At 54.7% G+C, this 20868-nt stretch overlaps 2 protein-coding genes across 45 annotated transcripts; both read left to right on the forward strand.

Annotated features, from left to right (window-relative positions):
- Positions 1 to 500: 500 nt before the first annotated feature.
- ABHD16B (abhydrolase domain containing 16B) lies at positions 501 to 2364 on the forward strand. Its single transcript, XM_086332965.1, has one exon. The coding sequence runs from the start codon at positions 731 to 733 to the stop codon at positions 2141 to 2143; it is 1413 nt and encodes a 470-aa protein (XP_086189091.1). The 5' UTR covers positions 501 to 730; the 3' UTR covers positions 2144 to 2364.
- Positions 2365 to 3823: 1459 nt separating this feature from the next.
- Positions 3824 to 19737, forward strand: TPD52L2 (TPD52 like 2). 44 transcript variants are annotated; one of them, XM_086332994.1, is made up of 11 exons: positions 3824 to 3983; positions 4062 to 4272; positions 4454 to 4561; positions 6350 to 6495; positions 8234 to 8382; positions 9223 to 9282; positions 12929 to 13030; positions 15792 to 15818; positions 16583 to 16624; positions 17656 to 17704; positions 18190 to 19737. In XM_086332994.1, exons 4-11 carry the CDS (start codon positions 6394 to 6396, stop codon positions 18283 to 18285), a joined length of 627 nt encoding a protein of 208 aa, XP_086189120.1. In that variant the 5' UTR covers positions 3824 to 3983; positions 4062 to 4272; positions 4454 to 4561; positions 6350 to 6393; the 3' UTR covers positions 18286 to 19737. The 44 variants fall into 44 exon arrangements, with proteins under 44 accessions (XP_086189120.1, XP_086189111.1, XP_086189117.1 ...); XM_086332985.1 differs by lacking the exon at positions 4454 to 4561 and having other exon boundaries at positions 16580 to 16624; XM_086332991.1 differs by lacking the exon at positions 4454 to 4561.
- Positions 19738 to 20868: the final 1131 nt, after the last annotated feature.

The following is a 20868-nucleotide window of genomic DNA, read 5'->3' on the forward strand; positions in this document are numbered from 1 at the left end:
TGCCCCTGCCCCTGGAGTGCTGGGCAGAGAACTGCTCCCCCAACCCACTCCCCTCTCCCTCACCCTGCTTGTGGGGGAGGCGGGGCCCATGCAGCCTTTTCAGACTCACAGCCTGATCCCCAGGGCTGCTTCCTCCTGCCTCTGGTCCCTCTCCCACCAGGGTGGGTACTTGGGGGAAGGAGGGCGGGTGGTTCCCACCGCAAGCTGGTTCAAGGGGGTGGGCGGCCCTGCATTTTTCTCAGTGAGACCCAGGAAGAGGTCAGCACTGTCGATTTCCGACCTGTGTGTCCACCTACAGTTCAGGGAGGAGGGTGCGGGGCGCTGCTCAGGCTTAGGTGGAGGTGGGCTTGCCCTTAGGTGAGAGGCTAATGAAACAGAGAAGGCCTGTTGAGGGTGTGGCTGCGCCGAGGTTCTGAGGCAGTGTCCGGGGGGGGCGGGGCAGAACTGGGTCCACCACGCCTTCGAACCCTTTGTGTACAGGTCTCTTCCCAGGCAACGGTGACTCACAAAGCTGGTCCGAGCCAGGCAGAGGCCGACTTCCCTGGGCCCCAGCGGGCCCAGGTCACAAAAGCCACGGGGGCCAAGCCCCAAAGAGACGGCCTGAGGCGGCCTAGGGCGCGCCCACCCCTGCCGCCGCCCGCTGGGCCGGGCCTGGACCTCCCACCGCCACCGCGACACCAGGCCGGCGACTGGGTCTTAGGGCTCGGTCAGCACTCAAGGCCTCGTGTCCATGTGCGTGGTCTGCTTCGTGAAAGCGCTGGTGCACGTGTTCAAGATCTACCTGACAGCCAACTACACCTACAACTTCCGAGGCTGGCCGGTGGACTTCCGCTGGGATGACGTGCGCGCCGCCGCCGGGAGCGGCAGCAGTCACCGCGCGCTGACGTGCGCGGCGGCTGCTGCGGGAGTGTGGCTACTGCGGGGCGCAGCGCTGGGCGAGGACTCGCCGGTTCGGCTGCCGCGCGCGGCGCGCAGCCAGGCGCAGTGCCTCCTGCAGCAGATCCGCGAGCTGCCCAGCCAGCTCGCCAGCTACGCCCTGGCCCACTCGCTGGGCCGTTGGCTTGTGTACCCCGGCTCCATGTTCCTGATGACGCGTGCGCTGCTGCCGCTGCTGCAGCAAGGCCAGGAGCGCCTGGTGGAGCGCTACCGTGGCCGGCGCGCCAAGCTGGTGGCCTGTGACGGCAACGAGATCGACACCATGTTCATGGACCGCCGCCAGCACCCGGGAAGCCACGGCCGCGGCCTGCGCTTGGTCATCTGCTGCGAGGGCAACGCCGGCTTCTACGAGATGGGCTGCCTATCGGCGCCGCTGGAGGCCGGCTACTCGGTGCTGGGCTGGAACCACCCGGGCTTCGGGGGCAGCACGGGCGCGCCGTTCCCTCAGCATGATGCCAATGCCATGGACGTGGTGGTCAAGTACGCGCTGCACCGCCTGCACTTCCCGCCCGCACACGTGGTGGTCTATGGCTGGTCTATTGGTGGCTTCACGGCCACGTGGGCCACCATGACGTACCCGGAGCTGGGCGCGCTTGTGCTTGATGCCACCTTCGACGATCTCGTGCCGCTGGCACTGAAGGTCATGCCCCACAGCTGGAAAGGGCTGGTGGTGCGCACGGTGCGTGAGCACTTCAATCTCAACGTGGCTGAACAGCTGTGTCGCTACCCTGGGCCGGTGCTGCTGCTCCGGCGCACACAGGACGACGTGGTTAGCACCGCGGGCCACCTGCGCCCCCTGCCGTCGGGCGTCGTGGAGGGCAACCGCGGCAACGAGCTGCTCCTGCGCCTGCTGCAGCACCGCTACCCCGCTGTGATGGCGTGCGAGGGCCTGGCTATCGTTACCCGCTGGCTGCGCGCCGGCAGCCTGGCGCAAGAGGCCGCCTTCTATGCGCGCTACCGCGTGGACGACGAATGGTGCCTATCCCTGCTGCGCTCCTACCTCACGCACTGCGAGGACCAGCAGGAGGACGAGGAGACCTGGGGGTCGCATGGGCTAGCCTTCCCCTGGCTAGTGGGCCAGGGCCTGAGCCCGCGGCGGCGGCGGCAGCTCGCGCTATTCCTGGCGCGCAAGCACCTCAAAAACGTGGAGGCGACCCATTGCAGTCCGCTGGAACCCGAGGACTTTCAGTTGCCTTGGAGGCTGTAGACGGTGCTTCTGCAGGTCCCTTCCCAACCCCCACCCCAAACCAGTAAAGCTGGCCCTGCCCTGGATCCCGACCTGGTGTCTGGCGGAGGGTGGGGGAGTGCAAAGGGATCTTGCACTCTCTCGCTCACTGGGGTGTTCCCTCTCTCCTGTCTCTTTTTCTCTCCAACACTTGTGAACCCTTCCAATCTGCTCCCAGCTGGTAAAGGGAATGCAAAGATTAACCTGACCCAGTTTATGGCAACCCTGTGTGATGGATGCTTTGACACCTGGAGAGGATGGTGGGAACACAGGCTGTGGGATGCCAGGAGGCCTCCTTCACCTGGCCTGGGTTACAGGATGATTGGGAAAGATGCATGTTGAAGGGTCTGTGAAAGTCACTCGTAACTATGAAAGGACATTGGCTTTGGAAGGCACTCCTCCTCAGGAGTGCAAGTGCAGTGCTGCTGCTTCATAGGGTTCCTCTACCCCACTCCTGGCTTCTACAGGATGGGGTTCACCTTGGAACCACTGATTCAGAGTAAGTGGCATGTCCTAGTGGGACTACAGACATACCTGACTGACCACTCATTGCTTTGTTCCTGGCTCAGGGATGCCATACAAAATGAAAGACAGGCCCTCTGCCCACCACCATCTGTAATACAGTTGTTTCCTTACCACCTCCCCTAAATTGCATGAAGCAGGGACTACCAGCTGTTCGCAACCACTGGGGATAGGAACTGGCCAGGGTGGGTTCAGCTGGAAACTGGAAAAACTGAAAGAAGGTAAGTGGGGCAGGCATATAATTGACAGCAGCAGAGCAGGACCTGGCCTGGATGCACCTGGGCCAGTGCAGGCAGAGGCAGGTAACTAGGGTGACCTAAAGTACCAGGAAGACCTGTGGGGAAGTGAGCTTTGAACTGAGACAATCAGAGTTACCCAGGTAAAGGAAGGGGCTTCCTTCCTAGGGATCAGTACATGCAGAGTGACTTGGCTGTTAGGTGGAATGCTGTCCAGAAAGGTCAGATCCTTGAGGGTTTGAATACCACTAAATGGTTGCTTGCAGAGGCAACTAGGTAGCCAAAGAAGGGTAGTTGTGGGACTTGTTTTAGTGGGACCGGGTTGCCTAACGGCTATATACCTCTCCTTTGACAAATCTAGGAAACTTCTCCAGAGTCATCTGGAGGCAACTCAACTAGCTGAGTGATGACAAGTAACTCTGGCCTCAGTTTCCTCATCTGTAAGGGTGAGGGCCCCACCTGGCTCCAGCCCGGAGAGGGAACAGGTGGTCATGCCTTTTTCCACGCAATCCCCATATGCTTAAAAATCTCTACAGAAAGTAAGGACTCGAAAAAGAATCCCAAAGTCAGGGGGTCAGGTCTCAGAGCGGCCTCAGTCTGACCCGCCAAAGTAAGTGAGCTGGCAGTGGCAAACAGGCTGGGGACCTCCAACATGCCCAGCTTCAGACTCTCATAGCCCGATGAAGCACGGTCCTCCCACTTCCCACCTTCCTCGAGCTCCTCAAGACCGTTCTACCTGTATGTCTCGCTGGTGGATCGACCTCTGTTTCCGACTTCATCCGCAGCCTCGGCCAATCAGGTTGAAGCGGGACGGGGCCAAAACACTCTCTCGTTGGACACTGCTCGTAGGGGGCGGGGCGAGGGCGGAGCGCACGTCAAAGCGGAAGTGGGTCGTCGCGCTGTTGATTTCGTAAGCCGCGGCTGCTGAGGAGGTTCCGCTGGCTGCTGTGTACGCGGCGAGTTACACCTGGTGCGGCCCACTTGGCTCCCACTGCGCCCGCAAACCGGGTCTCAACGCCAGCTGCGGCCGGGTAGCCATCTAAACATGGACTCCGCCGGCCAAGGTACGTGTGGGCCTCGCCTCGCCTGGTGGGCTCTGGGCCTCTCCGCCTGCGCCCTCCTACCCCGCTGTCCCTCTTCAGCTCCCAGGCGCCTGGCCTAGAAGCTGCTGCAAGCAGGCGTTCCGCCCCCGGCTGGGACTGCTCCGAGCACTGGTTACCCGGCGCCCTTGCGTCGCCCCTGAGTCTTGGGTTTCGTCACTACACCCCCGCCCAACGCTTGCCCGGCGGACCGCCCTCAGATCCTGCGCATGGCCCTTGGGGACACTCCATCCGGTCCTGGACGCTGGCCGAGGTGCCGAGCGGCGCCGGGGTGGGGGGAGGGGGAGGGGAGGCAACGCCGCCCTCGCGTTGGGCGCAGCGCCCCTTGGGTGGCAACACTGCTCGGAGCCCAGCCTACCTCGGAGTTGTCTCGAGGAGGACGGGTGCAGTGAGTCAGGGGCACACCCAGCATACCAGGCCTCTTTCCGGAACAGACATCCCAGACCAGTTTGAGGTGGCCGCGGCGGGTGTGGAGCGGGCCCAGAAGCTTGAGATTTTGAGGACGTGATACAAGTCTGTCTTCCATCCTGGAGCTCTAGAGGGTGTGGTGATTAAAACTACATTGATGTAACTTTACTGGATGATTTCAGGATGTTCTTCTACTGTTTGACCTGTATGGGCATACTAATTAAACGTTAGAATTCGTTACATGCACTGGGTTCTGGTCATAAGAACGACAGAAAACACTTACTGAACACCTGCTATGTGCCAGACATCATACCAAGTCTGTTTCTGAGATCTTTTTCCATTTCAGAATAACCTGTTTAGATTGGTCCTTGTATTACCCCCGTTTTGCAGATGATTATACAGGCTGAACTGCGACTCACCCAGGTGAGGGGCTAGCCCCCATTGTTGCCTACTGCACCAGTCAGTGCTTGTTCTCTGTAGGTCCTTTGGTAAGACACTTTCCTGTCTTGGTCTTCTGTAAGTCAGGGGGTCTTCCCCAGTGACTGGGCAGTGCCCAGCATAATTGGTGAGTGTATAGTTTCATCTGGGGGTGATTTCCGTAAGATCCAGTTTTAGATTTATAGGTAGACACTACCTGTCTGTGAGCGTTGGTTTTTAAAAATAGAAAAGTTGTAAAGACTTTAAAGTATTTAATGAATTTAAGAGTTTAGTAGGTTCAACATAGCAGATACAAGTGATGTAAGTAAAACCACATTGGTTGATCTGAGTTAAAAATTTGGGTCAATTGATTTAAAAGAAAACAAAACACGCTTAATTTAGTGAGCATCTCTAGAGCACCATAGAAGTGCCTGACTCCAGCTGTGTGGACATGTGAAGGGAATGACACAGCCAGCTACATAGAGCTTCTTTGCTTTTAAGTGCATTTTATTTTTAGCAGACTCTAGGATTTCTAAAGTAGATAGTCATATCTGCAATTTAAGACAATTTTATTTCTTTGCAACCTTTATGCCTTTTTATTTATATATTTACGTGGCCAAGCCAATTGACTTGTATCTTAGTTCACCAACCAGGGACTGAACCCAGGCCCTCTGCAGTGAAAGCGGAGTCCTAACCACTAGACCACCAGAGAATTCCCTTTAGTTTACTTTTAAGTGTGCCAAATACCATACAGAGCTTGTTTGTTCACAGAACGTGCTGATCGAAAAGGAAGATGTTTTCAGTGTTGACTGTACGACATACTAAATGGTGGTCATGTGTTTGAATTGAGAAGAACTGATATAGACCTATTGTTCTTGTAAACCTCTGGTTCATACAGGAAGATGCATTTAATATGAAAAAAACATTTGATACAGGGATTGAACCTGATCTGGATGTAGCAAGGTATGTGAGGTAGTGTTCCCCCTGTGCCTTGCTGCAGCCTCCATGCTGCGGGATGCGGGTTGAGGATGAGTTAAACTGGTTTTGTTTTGGTGACTCCCCACAGGGCCTGGATGACTGTGTTTCTGTGTGTTAGCCTGTGCCCTGGCAGAGCAGCTGATTGGAAAATGATGCTGACTGTATTTACAGCTGTATTAAGTTCCTTCTCCTTTAAAAAAAAAAGGAAGATCTGTTGGCTCCAGCTGCTTTGTTTGTAGCAAAGATTTTCTGCCCGTGAAGAGAGTATTCTACAGGAGGAGCCAGATTTAGGGAATGGCTGCCTTGTGCCAGCATTTCTGGAACCTGAAGAAGCAATTTACATGGTCTGAGATGTGGCTGCTTTTTGTTTGGTGGCCACAACCATCATTGTAGAACCTTTCAGAGAAAAGGCATTTTCTCCAAATCCTGTCTTGTCCCCCTCCCCAGGGGGAGGCGGAATCTCTGCCCACTTTATTCGTCTATGACTTCTTACTTGATGCACTCTGACCACATTTTGTCTCTGGCAGATATCAACCTGAATTCTCCTAACAAAGGTCTGCTCTCCGACTCTATGACGGATGTCCCTGTGGACACAGCGGTGGCTGCCCAGGCTCCTGCTGTCGAGGGTCTGACGGAGACCGAGGCCGAGGAGCTCAGGGCGGAGCTTACAAAGGTGCTGTGTCTTGGCTATATGCTCGGGGTTGCTGTGCGGTCCTCTCTGCCTAAAAATGAGCTGGAGTGCTGACTGTGCTCCAGGGGAATTGCCCTGGGAACCCCACAGAATCTGTCCTCTGCAGCCTTGGCTTGTGTGTGTCTGGCACTTTGCAGGCTCTCTGTGAGGGGAGTATCCACATGGGCGGCTGCTCTGAGCACTCCATCTGCTGTGGGTTTCCCTTTTGGAATAAACATGACATTTTCAAGATCCCACAGATGTATCTGCCCCTGGATCTTCATTTTCCTTCTTTTTTCATGTGATCTTTTCAAAGTGAGAGTTATTTAAGAAGAAATAGGAATTAAGAATAAAAGTCTCTGCATATAATTTTTATTCAAACCAACTGCCAAGAGTGTTTCTTTTTATGATGTGATAACAGAGCCTGATAGTGATTCACTTGAGATTCCAGAGTCTGGGGAAGTGCACTTGTCAGCATCAGTCAGGCAGGGGCTGGAGCACACTTGTCGCAGTTCTCTGCTTCATCTTGGGAGACAAGCCAATCCTGATAACATCCTGGGTCCAGGCTTGGGTCTGAGCAGAACTGGTCTTGTGAATGAACCTGGCCCCAGGACCAGATTTTAGAATGCAGAGGAAGCCACCCTTTCTGAATTGAGCAGAGGTTAAAGGAGAAACAGCAGGAAGTCCCAGGAAGCCTGTGTTTTGCCCTTTATTTCAGGACATACTGGTTTAGAGAATAAAACCACAATGTCTTTTTCAGAGGTGAATTGTAAAGTGGAGACGCTCTCATGTTAAAATGTCAGCCTGTGTGTCCACAGGCTGTTAAACCCATGTGCCCATGACACCATAAACGGAAAGTTAATGTCACCAAGTGTCACTGCTGGAGTGACTGGTAATAGTTTGGCCTTGGGTGATCCTTGACTTTGAATTGTTTCTTTCTTCAGTATTTTCTAAAGCAAAATCTAGTGATTAGCCAGATAGGGCTCTAAGCGGCTGTTAATGCCTTAATCCAAACAGTCACTTTTTAAAGAAAGGATGGTTTTTTAGAGTAGCTGTTCATGTAGAAGCTGAAACTATTGAGAATCTGAAGCAGAATGGCTCTAAAGGCTTCTTTTTGTCATCCACTCTTTAAGACATGAGAAAGTTCTTGTCTTTTTTGTCAAGATTTTTCCTGTTGTCCTCATACTACACTCATACTCATACTACACTAAGCAAAAAAGAATTTTCTTTGGACTTGTGTAAGTGGCTTTTGCCAAGGCTTGCAGCTGACCTTGGGAACACAGATGTCCTAAGGGTTGTTTCTTTGTCATGTGGGTCTCTGGCCATCCGTCTGTCAGCTCTGCTTCCTTCCCTCTGTGTATGGAATTCCCCCTGGGTGCAGATGCGGCTTGCCTGCCCACCTTTCCACCTTTTGTTACCTATGTCCAGACCTGGAGCCTAGACAGAAAGGGGCTGCTGTCTTTACACACCCAGTTCAGAACTCTGACAGACCTGGCTTGCCATCTGTGGGTAGACACTCAGCTGAGGGGGGCAGGACAGTTCTCCAGAGAAAGTTGAGGTGCTGGTACCAAATACAAACAGAAGCGATGGCCGCTGTAGACTATTCCTAAGTCAAGTTATGTTTCTGTAAATGGAGAATTCTCATGTGATTCTGAGAAACTCTCTTTGTAGTATGCATAAGGATGTCAGTCACTTCCTGCCCTAGTGGTGGTTGAAGCCTGGTAACTGCATGCTTTTGCAGGTGGAAGAGGAAATTGTCACTCTGCGCCAGGTGCTGGCAGCCAAGGAGAGGCACTGTGGTGAGCTGAAGAGGAAGCTGGGCCTTTCCACCTTGGAGGGCCTGAAGCAAAACCTGTCCAGGAGTTGGCATGACATGCAGGTCTCCAATGCGTGAGTGTCCGCCTGCTTGAGGGGGCCTTGAGTCCTGGGGATAAGGTGTGCCCCCTGGAAGCTGCCCTCTCAGGGCACTGAATCCTTGGCAGCAAACAAATCTGAATTTGGTTTACTCAAGAGTTTAGAGTCTGCACATATGGTTTTAAAAGGTGGTGAACATGCTAGTTGTCCCAGCAGAAATTGACAAGAGTATGTTGCAGGGTCTAAATTGGAGAGAATACCAATTAGGTGCTTAATGAGACTGGCTTTCCAGTGGTCCCCATAGGTCAGTGTCTGCTGAAGTGGGCATGAGTCCTTGTGAGTGTGACATGATCACAGCCCCAGAACCTCTGACCCAGCTCTGGATTTGGGGAGTGCAGACGTGTGGCTCCTCTGAAACATATTCTCCAAGGAGGTGGGGTGGGGTGGGTGGGAAATGTTTCACATTGTCTGAGAAGCTGTGTCCCACTGAAAGACCAAATCGAATTTCATAAATCTCACTTATGAAAAACCCAGTTCTCTGTCTTAGAAACTTGTAGGCTTTAAACCCAAAAGGTGGCTGTCAAGAGTTGTTTTTGGGGCCGTGGCAGTGCCCTTCATGCTCCTCACAGCTGTTTCCTGAGAGACAACTTCTGCTGAGTGGGCAGGCCTGCCTTCGGCCTCAGGAGGGCTAGCCAGGCCTGTCCATGCCTCCCTGGCCTCACCCGGCCCGCTGACCAGGTCCTGAGCAGAATCAGGCTGGAGAGCCAGTCTTCCTGCCCCCTGGTCCTTCTGTTTTCCTTGGAATTTCATCTGCAGTTTGAAACCTGCGTTGAAGTAGTTTTTCTAAATAATTTACCACAGACTTTCTGTTTTTAGCTACATGAAAACTTCTGAGAAACTCGGAGAGTGGAATGAGAAAGTGACCCAGTCAGACCTGTGAGTGCCTCCTCCCCTCCTGACACGGCTTTCAGGGATAGGAAGGCCGAGCACACTCAGTTCAGCTTACTAGCTGTGGTGTGTCTTGGCTGTTTTATTTTTCATATAATTTTATTCTTCTCAAACATAAAATATCCTTTTAAACTCTACTGGAGAAAAGTGCAGGCGCAGAAGCAAGTTCACTCCCAGATGGCGCTGGGAACCCCCTCCTGACATGTGTCCCTTGGATAAGAGCCCAGAGCGGGGGTCAGTCTGGTGACGGATTGGTGGTGCTCCCCTCCTGCAGACCTGGCTCCAGCTGTGGTACTCTGGGGCTTCACCTGCACTGAGGGGTGGCTCTGGAGTCAGCACAGCATGGGCTGTGTGGGTCAGATCTTTAAGTAGGTCCTTTGGCCTGAGAGGCAAGCACAGAAACACAAAGAAGCAGGGCATGGAACCTTCATGGTGGCTCTGTCTGTCAGAGCTTAGGCTCAGAAGGACTCCTGGCATTTTACCTGAGATCCGTGAAATAGATAATGGCGCTTCATTTGTACTCTAGTCTGATTATATCCTTTGAACTGGGTGGTGCAGTGTTTTAAAATCGTTTTCTGGGATGTCTTGCTTAGAAGGAAGAACTGTGGTTGCCAGAAGGCATGGGCAGAAAGCCCTTCTGCATTGGGCTGAAAGGAAACAGTTGCAACCCAGCTTGTCTTGGAGGTGTCTAGAAGCCCAGGTTGGCCGGCTCCCCATGGAGCCTTTGCAGCCTAGGCTCGTGAGGGCAGCCGGGCACCAGGTGGGTCTGGCAGTTGGAGTTCCCATGCTGTGGCTTGGTAGGGTGGCCCCTGGCTAGAGGCAGGCTCATGGTGCTGACCGAGGCTGAGAATCGTTTTGGGAGGTCTTGGTGCTGTTCTGGAAAGCCAGCTGCTGGGGCATTGCTTCCTCAGATCACAGTTCTGACTCCTCTGAAGGAACTCCATGGCTCTGGGCCTGTAAGTGTGCCTGGCAAGATGGGCTCTTTTCACGTGCTTCGTCAGGCAGTGAGGTCTGAGCCCCAGATCTGTTGGGAGAGTTGTCAGGCCTGGAGAAGTCTCTGCAGTGACAGCACAGGAGGGGGACAGCATGAGACAGCTGTTCTGCAGTCTCGAGGTGCCTGGCTTGTGGCTGCAGGAGGCCATTACCAGGGTTCCTTGCCCACAGCCTCTGGAGGGGATGGTGTGGCTTGAGCTAGCACCCTGTCTTCCCTAATTCTTGTGGTTGTGGATCCCTTTTAGTGAATGGAGCGTGGCCAGGAAGGGAGGAAGTGAGGTGTCTGCAGCCTGAGTGCTTGGCTCTGGTATAGCGATGCGGTAGTGAGTAGGTTGATGCCACTTGGGGTTTCAACCCAGCTGTTGATTCAGCAGCCATGCTTTATTGGTCATGAAACCATCACCTCATGGGATCCTTTCTTAGGTAGATCAAATTAAAATCGTGCTTAGAGTGAAAATCAATGAATTGCAGTCACTCATTGGCATATTAACCTATTTGGTTGCAGGTGACAGAAGGTACAGCTAAAGATAGTGTCAGCTTAGGAGGGGTAGGCCTCATCTGGTGAGAAACCACCACTCTAGGCTGCCCGCCTGGGGCTCTGACCAGCACTCCCAGCCTGTGTCACCCTTCTACCCTCCCCACAGCGAATTTGTTCTCAAGCAGCTCCTCTGTGGTCAAAGGGGCCTGGTGAGGCAGGACCGTATCTTCCCATCCTTGTAGCCCAACAACAAGGTGGCCCAGTATGGGAGTCATTGGGCTTTCACTGGGGTCAGGGAGCTCACCTCTGGCCAGTCTGGGATCATGTGCCCCCACTAGTGGGAGGTGGGGACAGACCCCCCCAAGGGAGGATCCCGGAGAAGGAGCATCCCGCTGGTACCTCCCTCTCACCGACAGTCAAGCAGCATGGCATAGCCTGGTGCTCTCAAGCACAGGTTGGGCTGAGTTATTGGACGCAGACACATCCTGGCCTCTGCACCACATCCGTCCCAGCGGGGTGCTGCCCCGCAGAGTAGCCCGGAGTGGCCCTTGTGCCTGAGCACCCTTGAGTCGCCCTCTGGACGCTCCACTTCTGTTGCCATGTCTTGCGAGACGCCAAGACAGGCCATGGTTTAGGGGGCAGCTCTGGGTGAAGGCACCATCGGGTTGGGGCACTGGAGGGAACTGCCGGACAGTCCATTTGGAAACCCTCTGAGAGGAGGGTGTGGACTGTGGGTTTTAGTGTGAATCAGCTGCAGCCTAGAACAGACCTGTTCCTCCGCTGAGGGGAGCTTGTCCAGGACCCAGTTGTCCAGATCCTTGGGTCACTGGGCAGGTTGGTTGGATGTTGAGTTCCTGTTCATTTTAATTCTGAGATTGTGTCAGACTGTCACTGGGGGAGGAATTTTTGGGTGTCAGATTTTTTAAGGCCTAGAGTGAGAATTAGACATCTTATTATTATTGAATTTAAAAAACCCAGAAGCACAGTCTTTAGCAAGGATTTTGGAACTTGTTTTCTACCCCCTGTTAACAGTATGTTCAAGAATTACTGATCTTCCTGGAAATTAAGATAAACTCTACACCTTAGTGACTTCAAGGTATTTCCAGACTTGCTGGGAAGCAGCTCATGCTTTGAGGCCCAGGCCCCGCTGTGCTGTGAGGGGCCACTGCCCAGAGGAGGCCCTCCAGGGTGCTTGGACCAGGCCATCCCCACAGGATGAGGAGTGCAGGGGTTGAGGCACAAGGCCAGCCTGAGGGATGTGAGCAGCAGGTGCTCATACAGAGGCTCTTGCAGGCAACGGTTTGGGGTAGATGTGGAAGGGGGCCAAGAGCCCCCAGCCAGTGCCATCCAAGCCCACCCCTGTGACTCCAGGAGGGCTGGAGTTGGTGGGCACCTCTGCCATGTTGAGCTCTCTTTTCCTTGGGGTGCCAAGTTGGCTCGGCAGGAGCCTCTGGGTTTAGGCTGCTGTGTCTTCTGTTTGTGGTGGGGGCTGACGGCTCAGAATTGGCCCAGGGGTGTCCATTTCGTCCCTGTGGCCCAGGTACCTCACTGGTGCCTGTCCCATTGCTATTGAGGTCACAAGCCATCTTGTGGGTGGGTGGGGCAGGAGATCTCCACGGGGTGCCAAGACCACCTCCTTGAGCCAGAACAGTGGCATGAGGTGGAGATAGGTCTCCCCGTTTTCAAAGGACATGGTAGACATAGAACAGGAGGGCTGGAGGGGCTGCTTGGGGTCTGAAGGCCGGCTGGGCACCGCCCGTTTGAGCTGCCAGGCTCAAACCCTGTGGGTGCAGTCGAGCTGTTATGTCCTCGGAGGACTGCCTTGGATAAGAAGAGAAAAGAGAAGCCATGTGAGGCCCCTAGGGGCTTGTGTGCCTGGGCTCTGTGGGCTTGTTTGCTATGGAAGTCGGGGAGGTGGGGAAATGAGTTTCCACAGGGGGAGGAGGAAAGCCTGCGTTATAGGAAGAACAGAAGACAGGGTTATTGCAGGGTGGGGGCAGTCATGACCTGGCAGTGCTGCTCTGTCTGTATGCAAGTCCCCTCCCTGGGGGCCCGGGTTACTGGCCCAACCGCCCCCTCTCTTCTCTGATCGCCTTGTCCCTGGCATATGGGCTGTGGCTGCACCTTCTGTGTGGTTCATTTAACCACTGTTTCTCCCTCCAGCTACAAGAAAACCCAGGAAACCCTGTCTCAGGCGGGACAGAAGACCTCGGCGGCCCTGTCCACCATGGGCTCTGCCATCAGCCGGAAGCTTGGGGACATGAGGTGAGACTCGCTGGTCCGACACCTCTGCCCTGAGACCTGGGCCGAGCAGGTGGGGTTTTAGGGTGTTTAGATCCATTGGAGGGTCTGGTCTGCAGGAAGCCTGCCAGAGTGGGCAGATGCACTTACCTCAGGTGCTTCTCAGCACCCACAGGTGTGGCCATACCAGCCCCAGACCGGTTGGTTCACAAACCTGCCTCTACTGGTTGCCTCTTTGTTATTCCTTTTCCTTGTGGTGAGGTGTGGGAGGTCCCTGTGCCCATGGGTGACTGTACTTGGGGTTGGTGAAGGCTGTGGTTCTTGTTGACGTTCCATGGAGGACAGATGATTCTGGCCTGGGGGCAGTGGCAGCCTGGACAAATCATGAACAAGCGTGGTGTGTTTGCCTGGCTTGCTCTTGAGAGCGTGTGGCTGCACACTAGGGCCCCCAACCAAGCAGTCTGCCTTGGAATTGGATAAGACCATGGGGGCTGCCTGAGTGCCTCTGAAGCAGGCCAGGGGAACTGGGGGCCAGCACGCAGCAGTGCCTGCCCCAGCCTGATGGCCATGACACTCCCACACCAGACTCCACCCTGAGTTTCCTGCTCTGGGCTCTGCTGCTGCCCCTCAGGCCTTCCTCTGGGTTGTTGGGGTGAATCAGTGAGAGCAGCGGGCATCATGGGTCAGCCCCCTCGCCAGAACCCTGGACTTGGCCCTGGGTTCTGCTGCCAGCCGTGCCCTGTCCCCTCATAGCTGATAATCCTATGGGGTTGCTGTGGGCCTGGCCTGGGGTTGCTGTGGGCCTGGCCTGCTGAACTTGGTGTTGAGGGTCCACCCAGTCCTGACCCTTCACTTCTCACCCTTCCTGCCTGCTTAGAGTAGGCATTTCCCCACCTCATGGCCTGAGGTTGCCTCCTGGGCCTCAAGGTGGGAGCCCTGCCCTGGCCACTGGGCCACAGGCACTCACCAGCCCGGGACCCACCCAGTTGTGCAGAGGACAGCTGGTGCCCAGAGCCATGATTACTTTTTGTTCTTAATTGTTTGATATCATTATACCTTTTCACTCCCTCACCCCCAGCTTTTTATTTTGAAAAAATTTAAACCTTTGGAGAAGCTGAACAGTCAGTAGGCAGTCCATGCCTCAGGGGTGCTCCCCCTGCACTAGGGGTCCTTGCAGACTGCCCTCAGATGCAAGTTTGGCCCATGGTGACTGTGACTCGGACACAAGAGGGACCCCCAAGCGGGGCTCTGCACAGCGGCCAGGAGGGCCTGTGGCCATCACTCCCCTAGGCTTCGCACTGCTCAACATGTCCTCCTGGACGAGTCTCACTTGGTGGTGGGTGGGATGCCCGTTGTGGCCACCTGAGCTGGGCAGAGGAATGCCTGGCAGTGAGCTGGTCACATGCCCCTCGTGGCCTGGCCTCGTTCCCAGGGGGGCCAGGCTGATGATAGAGCACCTGAAGCAGGTGACAGGTCTGCTTCGTGCTCTTCTAGGAACGTTACTCTGACTTTCGGTGTCATGCCTTTGTGTTCAGTATTCTCACTGTCGCATGTGTTCAGAGCATCCTAGGTGGAAGTCAGGCGAGAGGGTAGAACTGCTTGTGCAGGCGAGCCAGCTGGGCAGTTCTCACACACGTGGCTTCGTTCTGGGAGGACAGAGCTCAGTGTGCCCCATTCTGCTCAGAACCCAGGGTGGCCATGTTGTGGCTGGTGCTATGCCCACTGTATGTGAGCCCTGCTAGTGGAGGAACCAGCCCCTGGTCACGGTTCCTGTTGGCTGGCGTCTCATCCTGAGGCCCCATGTGCCTGCTGCTGCCTTTGCTCTTGAATCCCAGTGCTGATGCAAACTGAGTCTGAGGGGCCTATCCGTGTGTCCCTGTTGCCTTACCATGTGGTCTTGGGTGGCTTGAGGTCGAGGCCCATTAGTCTCTGTGGTTTGGAGCTTGAAGCTGACAAAGTTCTCCACTTCTTGACACAGAGAACCAGGCCCAGGGGGTTTCCTTCGCAAGTTGAGGGTCAGGTGCTGCTCTGTCCTTCAGGACAGCAGTCCCCCGGGTGTCTAGAGGGGCCCGTCCAGGAGCAGCCCAGTCGAGGGGCTTGCTGCATCTCCAGGGGCAGGGAAATGGATTAGTGCCAGAGGCCCAGTTAAGAGTGAGGTCGGGCCTCCATCCGGCTGGGTGACCTTTGATAGGACACGCACCTCTTCTCACTATGAGGCTTGTTCTCCCGCCGAGCGGAGTAGGTCCTGCCGCCCAGCAGAGCACAACAGATGCCTCAGGCCATGTGACTGTCACTTCTGAAACGATCTTCATGTTGGGGTGGCCACCAAGGGTGGGGGGGAGCCGTGGCCCCTTCCTCCCCAACTCCAGCAGATGCCCTTGGATATGTTCTGGTTTTTTGGTCATCTTCTGTTATCCGTGGTGATGGAGCCAAAGCATGAAGTGCTTGGGGGTGTTGCAGGCCCTGTCGAGGTGCGGGGGGGCACACTGGCCCAGCTGGAGTGTAGGCTGATGGGGTCCTGGGTCCTGGGTCAGGTACGGACCCTGGGGGCAGAGAAGCGCCTCACGTCCTTGCTCTGCTTGTTTCTCAGGGTTCCTTCTCTCCAGCCTGTGGTAGAGTCAGTCTCAAAGGTCCCTCATGTAACTGTGTGAGGGAGAGTGGGGCAGAGGCCGGACAGGGACACATGTCCTCCCCCGGTGGGGTAGTCTCGAACACAGGGCCGGGGTGGGACCGGATGCCCCTCCTAATGCTGCCTCTCTTCTCTCTTCCTGCTGCTGCCCCTCAGGGCTCGGCCCTTCTCACACTCCTTTAGGTAAGACTGACACTGGATGCGCCGGGCCGGGCTATCTGTGCTTCAGGGCTGGGAGGCTCTGGCCGGCCCTAGGGGGCTGTGTGGATGGTGGGGGCAGCACAGCAAGGCAGTCACCAGTGGCGAGACGGGTACAGGGCTCCTCCCCTGGTTATGTGGCTGTCTGGGCACTGTTGCTGCCCACTCTTAACTTGGCCTCACAGAGTAGCCATTGGCCCACCCTGACTCTTCCTGGGAGAGGCTGTGCTGGCCCTTGAGCCATTGTGTCCCCGTGTCCTCTTCCCCTAGGAGTGGTCCTGCCTTTGACAGGGAGCTGGTCTCCTTTCTGCGCTTGGGTGCCTGGGCCCCGGTCAGACAGCCTCCTGAGTGTCCTTTAGCTCATGTTGATCAAACTGCTCCTCCTGCTTGGAGGCCAAGAACTCCAGAACAGTCGTGACTTTTGATATTCATACTTGTCCTGCTTGTTTGTCTGGGACTTGCTGTGAAATCAAATGGGATGCTTGGTGGCTCTTTGCACCAGAAACGTTTTTAATGCCTAGGCTGAGGGCATCTTAATAACCCTGTCCTGGTGCCTTCCCCCTACAGTGCCACACTTCTGGGGCCATGCAAGGGGCACCAGGGTCAGTTTTCCTGGTTGGAGGGGGGTGCTTGTGAGGCTTCTCTGTTCTTCCCTGGTACATGGGGTGGGGCTCAGCTTCCTGCATGGGGAGCTGGTCCTATCCTTGCCTTAACTCTTCCTTCTCTGCTCCTCCCATGCTTCCAAGCAGCAGCCACTCCATCCGCCACTCCATAAGTATGCCAGCCATGAGGTAATGTGCTCCTGTGCCCCATAGCTGCCTGAGCCTGCCGGGACCCCACTGGGAGGCCGGTGGGAGGGGGTGGCTCTGGCTGGTTCATTGCACATCCCCCACACCCCTGACCAGGAACCACCTTCCCCTATCAGTCTCTGGCTCAGATTTGGGAGACACCCCTTCTAGGCCGCAGAGCTGGTGGGGGTGAGGCCCAAACTGGGCTCTACCTAGGATTCTCCAGGGCTGCCCTCAGGTTGGGCTGGAAGGGGCAGGGAGGCTTGCACACACCAGCACCCAGGAGGCTGCCAGGGGTCTCCAAGCTTTTTACAGAGACTGTTTATCTTGAGAACAGCCAGAGCCATGGCCTGTTCCTCCTTGAAGCCCCCACCCATGCTCTCTCCTGCTCTGTAGTGCAGCCTGAGTCCCCACAGAGCTGTCGTCGTCCCAGAAGAATCTGCTCCAGCTGCTACCTCCCCTCCTTGAGCATGCCTGGGGGTCACTAACAGGCTGCCTCTGGTGGCCTGGGCACAGGGAAGGGGTAGGGCGGGGAACCTGGGCCTGGCCTGCTTTCTTCTCTGCCTCATCACTCTCTGCTCTTAGAATGAGCCTTAGTTTTCCTCTTGCTCAACTTCTGTGAGAGATCTGTGTGAAGAACACATGGAACTTTCAGTAACCCCAGGATGTGTGCATTTAGGGGGCAGTGGAATCACGTGCCCAGCATCCCCTGCTGTCCAGTCGAGGGTTCTGTGGTTCGCCCACGTGAAGTCTGGATCTCACCAGCTGCTGGCATGCAGATCCTCTGTCCTGCAGTTGGTGGGTGTGGCTGGTCTCAGTTCTGTCCTAGGGGAGCCCTAGTTCTGTCCTAGGGGAGCCTCTGGAACGTGTGTGCCCCCTCTCCTCCTCTTGGCTTGTCATGTTTTTACAGTGAGACCTGGGGATCTCTCTAGGGTCTTTCCAAAGGATGACCCAAACCCCAAGGCCCTTCACATTTAGGAGGGCACACAACCACATGTTCCTTACAGTACTGACATCTTTTTCTCTCTTTAAAGGAATTCTGCTACCTTCAAGTCGTTTGAGGACCGAGTTGGGACCATCAAGGTAACTGGCCTGGACCTGGGCTACCCAGTATGCTGGCTCACGGCCTGTCACTAGTCACGTGGGTTCACGTGCAGTCACAGGAACTGATACTGAGAGCCCTTGTACCCTGTGCGGTCTCCTGTGGTGACATCCAGCAGTGTCACAACCAGGAGAGAACGCTGTTGCAGTCATGACAGGGCACAGTTCATCCCCACGGAGACCACAGCCTGCCTTCCCCTGCCCTACTCTGGGCAACCCCTAATCTGCTCTCCATTTCTGTCGTCTTGAGAAAGTCATACAGTACATGACTGCGTGCATCAGTGTGCAGACTTTGGGGCCTTGCTCTTTCTACTCTGATTCCTCATGTATCAGAGGAATCATATGCATGAATTACATACATTCCCATAGAGATTGACTCTTTGAACTCTTAGGAGGGACATAGGTAGGATCTGTCATGTATGTGCCCTGTCTCATGCTTTTCTCTCTTGGTCTTTCCCTATCTGTAGTCTAAAGTTGTCGGTGGCAGAGAGAATGGTGGTGACAACCTTCCCTCCCCAACAGGGAGTGGTGACAGACCGTTGCCCGATCACATACCTTTCTAAGACTGTAGCGACTTTGCCTGGCCACGGAATAAGCACACCCTCATCGCCACAACTGCAACTTCGAGTGGTGTGTGTGGAGAACAATTATGCCATCCCCGTGGAGACGTGGTCGCATGGGTCAGAGAACACGCCTTGTCCACAGATGCCTACCCCTGTGTCAGATCAGCAGATCATTTCGCCATCCTGCCTTAGGGCAGGGAGTGGGCAGGGTGGTGGATACCAGGGTGACTGAGCCAAAGCCAGGCTTCTGTTGGAAATCTCTTAGTTGGTCAGCATGTTTAAAGGGGGGGATGTGGTAAGTGTAAAATGAGCTGTTTTCCAAAGTCTTTCCGTAAGTCACAGAAGGACGAGTCATCCAGAAAGCCCTGCCTGATCCGCAGTTTAATTTCAAAATGCTAAACAGGAAAACTATCCATTTTCTGAGACCTAGAAAGAAGCTGATTATCAGCTGCTGCCTAATTGTTACACTAACAATCTAGCTTTAACAAAAGCAAATTCTTTATTTTCTATACATGCAGTGGGTTTTTCAAAAAGTAAAACTAAGCGAAGCAGCTTTAGCCTCATAGTTAGAAAGTATTTCTTTGGACTCTAGCTGAAATGCACGCCTTACATCGCCTTATGCTTTGTTTATAATGTTTTTATATACAAACGAGGATTCTTCAGTGGGTTTTGAGCATTATGTAAAACCCTGCATCCAGCCAAGGGGCAGCACGGCTGTGCCAGTGCTGTGTTTTATTTCGTGAGTGCACTCCATCCCTGTGTAGAAACTGGCTTCTCTCCTCTTGGTGACCACAGCAGCATCTGCTGGCCAGTGGGGATGGAGGCAGGAGAAAGACCAGCCCCTCCATGGAGGGCCGGCGTTGCCCTTGCTCAAACCAGCCTTGGCTGGCTCCTCCCCGGTCAGTGGCTGCAGCCTGTGGGTATACCACATGCTGGGGCCGGCAAGCAGCAGGCAGACCCTGCAGGTAGGTCAGGGCTGGGGCTTCGGGTCAGCTGGGACTCTGCTGTTGCCTTTTCTCAGGAGCTACAAAGATCTTTTTCTCCTCTGATGCTGCCACAGCCCAGCAGCCTCACCCCTGGCCCCATGTCTGGTGCATCTGGAGGGGCAGCTCTGTGCCTTACAGGCTCTTGGTGGGCAGAGACCTCGACTGCCTGTGTGTGCTTTTGAGGGGGAGGAGCCATCAGCTTAGTGTCCTCTCTGCTGGACTGTGATGTGCTGCCTGGTATCTGCATGTGCTGGTCACTTCAGACACTTGGGGGGTAGGGGAGCTGCAGTCCACGCTGTGCCTTGGGAGGAATGCTGCTTCATGCTCTTTCCCTGGTGGTGGAGTCTCAGATTGGGTGTGTTGGGAAGGCAGGATGCAGGGATAATGATTGCATCCTGGGTTTCTCTTTTCCATAAAGTAAATAATGGTGATTTGTCAATAAAGCATTTCTTTGGGGGAAAACGGACTTCAGCTCATGTGATGTTTCTTACTTGAAGGTGGCGAAAGAGTGGCCAGGTAACCGACCAGATCCCTGTTGTCAGGAGCCTGCACTTTGGGGAGAGGCAGGCAGGAGACAGAGGGTCTCAAATGCAAATTTCATATCTTCAGTGCCATGAGAGAGTGTGTTGACAAAGCTGGGGAGTCTCTGGGGAAGGGCTATGGAGGATGGGGAGGAGCCAGCCAAGCTACAGTGAGTCCATGCCAAGCTTCCAGAGTCATGCAGGTGGGCACTGCAGCAAGAGGGTGGCAGGCCAGCCAGCATTCACACACTGAAGGGCTTGGGCCTGAACTCCTGAGGTTGTCCACTTGCAGCTGTAACCGCAGTGGTGTTTCAGGAAGGGCACATGCATCCTCGACAGGTTGGATACCAGGCCGGCTCAAACCCATTCCCTGCCCAGACCCCACCCATCTTCCAATAACTCTTCACCCTCCTAGTGCTTTCTTCATGCAGAAACAAGCACATGTGAATATGTATTCTCATTCTCTTGCCATTCTTAACACTTCCTGTGTTCTGCTTTTCCTTCTTAATGCTGTGCCCTGGAGTGCTGGCTGCACCTCCCCAAAACTTCTGGGAGAGCCTCCATCTGCACTGCCTTAGTGCACCGTGCAATGCCCCCCTTCTTGGATGTGCCCAGTGGGAAATCCTTTTACTGAGAGCACTGGACCTCCCTTGGGTCAGAGAGCATGACTTGCCCCAGATGCAAAGGCAGGGAAAGTGAATGACTTCAAATTGCATGTGAATTGTATATGACAGACCAGCACTCCACACCACACAGCATGACATGTGAGGTGTGAAGCTGCGCCAAGTGGAGAAAGCATCTTCCTCCATTGCCTGTGGTCAGCATTTACCCTCTCTGATGATGAAATGGGTTCCAAGTGGTCTTCATTTATTTAGTATTTAAATGTCTTGTGGGTAAGAGTTTGCTAAGCCTTGTGGGGGACAAGGACGACCCTGACATGGACCTAGCCCTCAGGTGGCTCCCCTAAGTAATTGACCCATGAGATGAGCTTTGAGAGCTTGAAGGGTTGTAGCAAGTGGTGGGGCTGGCGTTGGAGGGCAGCTGTGCAAGTTGCTTCCATGAAGTCCCAGTTTCCT

Source organism: Bos grunniens, chromosome 13 (assembly GCF_055505025.1).
Source record: "Bos grunniens cultivar Pamir isolate PY7600 chromosome 13, Bosgru_T2T1.0, whole genome shotgun sequence".
Lineage (NCBI taxonomy): Eukaryota > Metazoa > Chordata > Mammalia > Artiodactyla > Bovidae > Bos > Bos grunniens.

Bases quoted from the DNA above. Each gene is read 5' to 3' on its own strand.
- ABHD16B (XM_086332965.1), top strand. From the start codon at position 731: ATGTGCGTGGTCTGCTTCGTGAAAGCGCTGGTGCACGTGTTCAAGATC.
- TPD52L2 (XM_086332968.1), top strand. The intron at 9,283-12,928 runs GTGAGTGCCTCC...TTCTCCCTCCAG, and splicing joins AAAGTGACCCAGTCAGACCT to CTACAAGAAAACCCAGGAAA. The intron at 13,031-15,791 runs GTGAGACTCGCT...GCTGCCCCTCAG, and splicing joins CGGAAGCTTGGGGACATGAG to GGCTCGGCCCTTCTCACACT.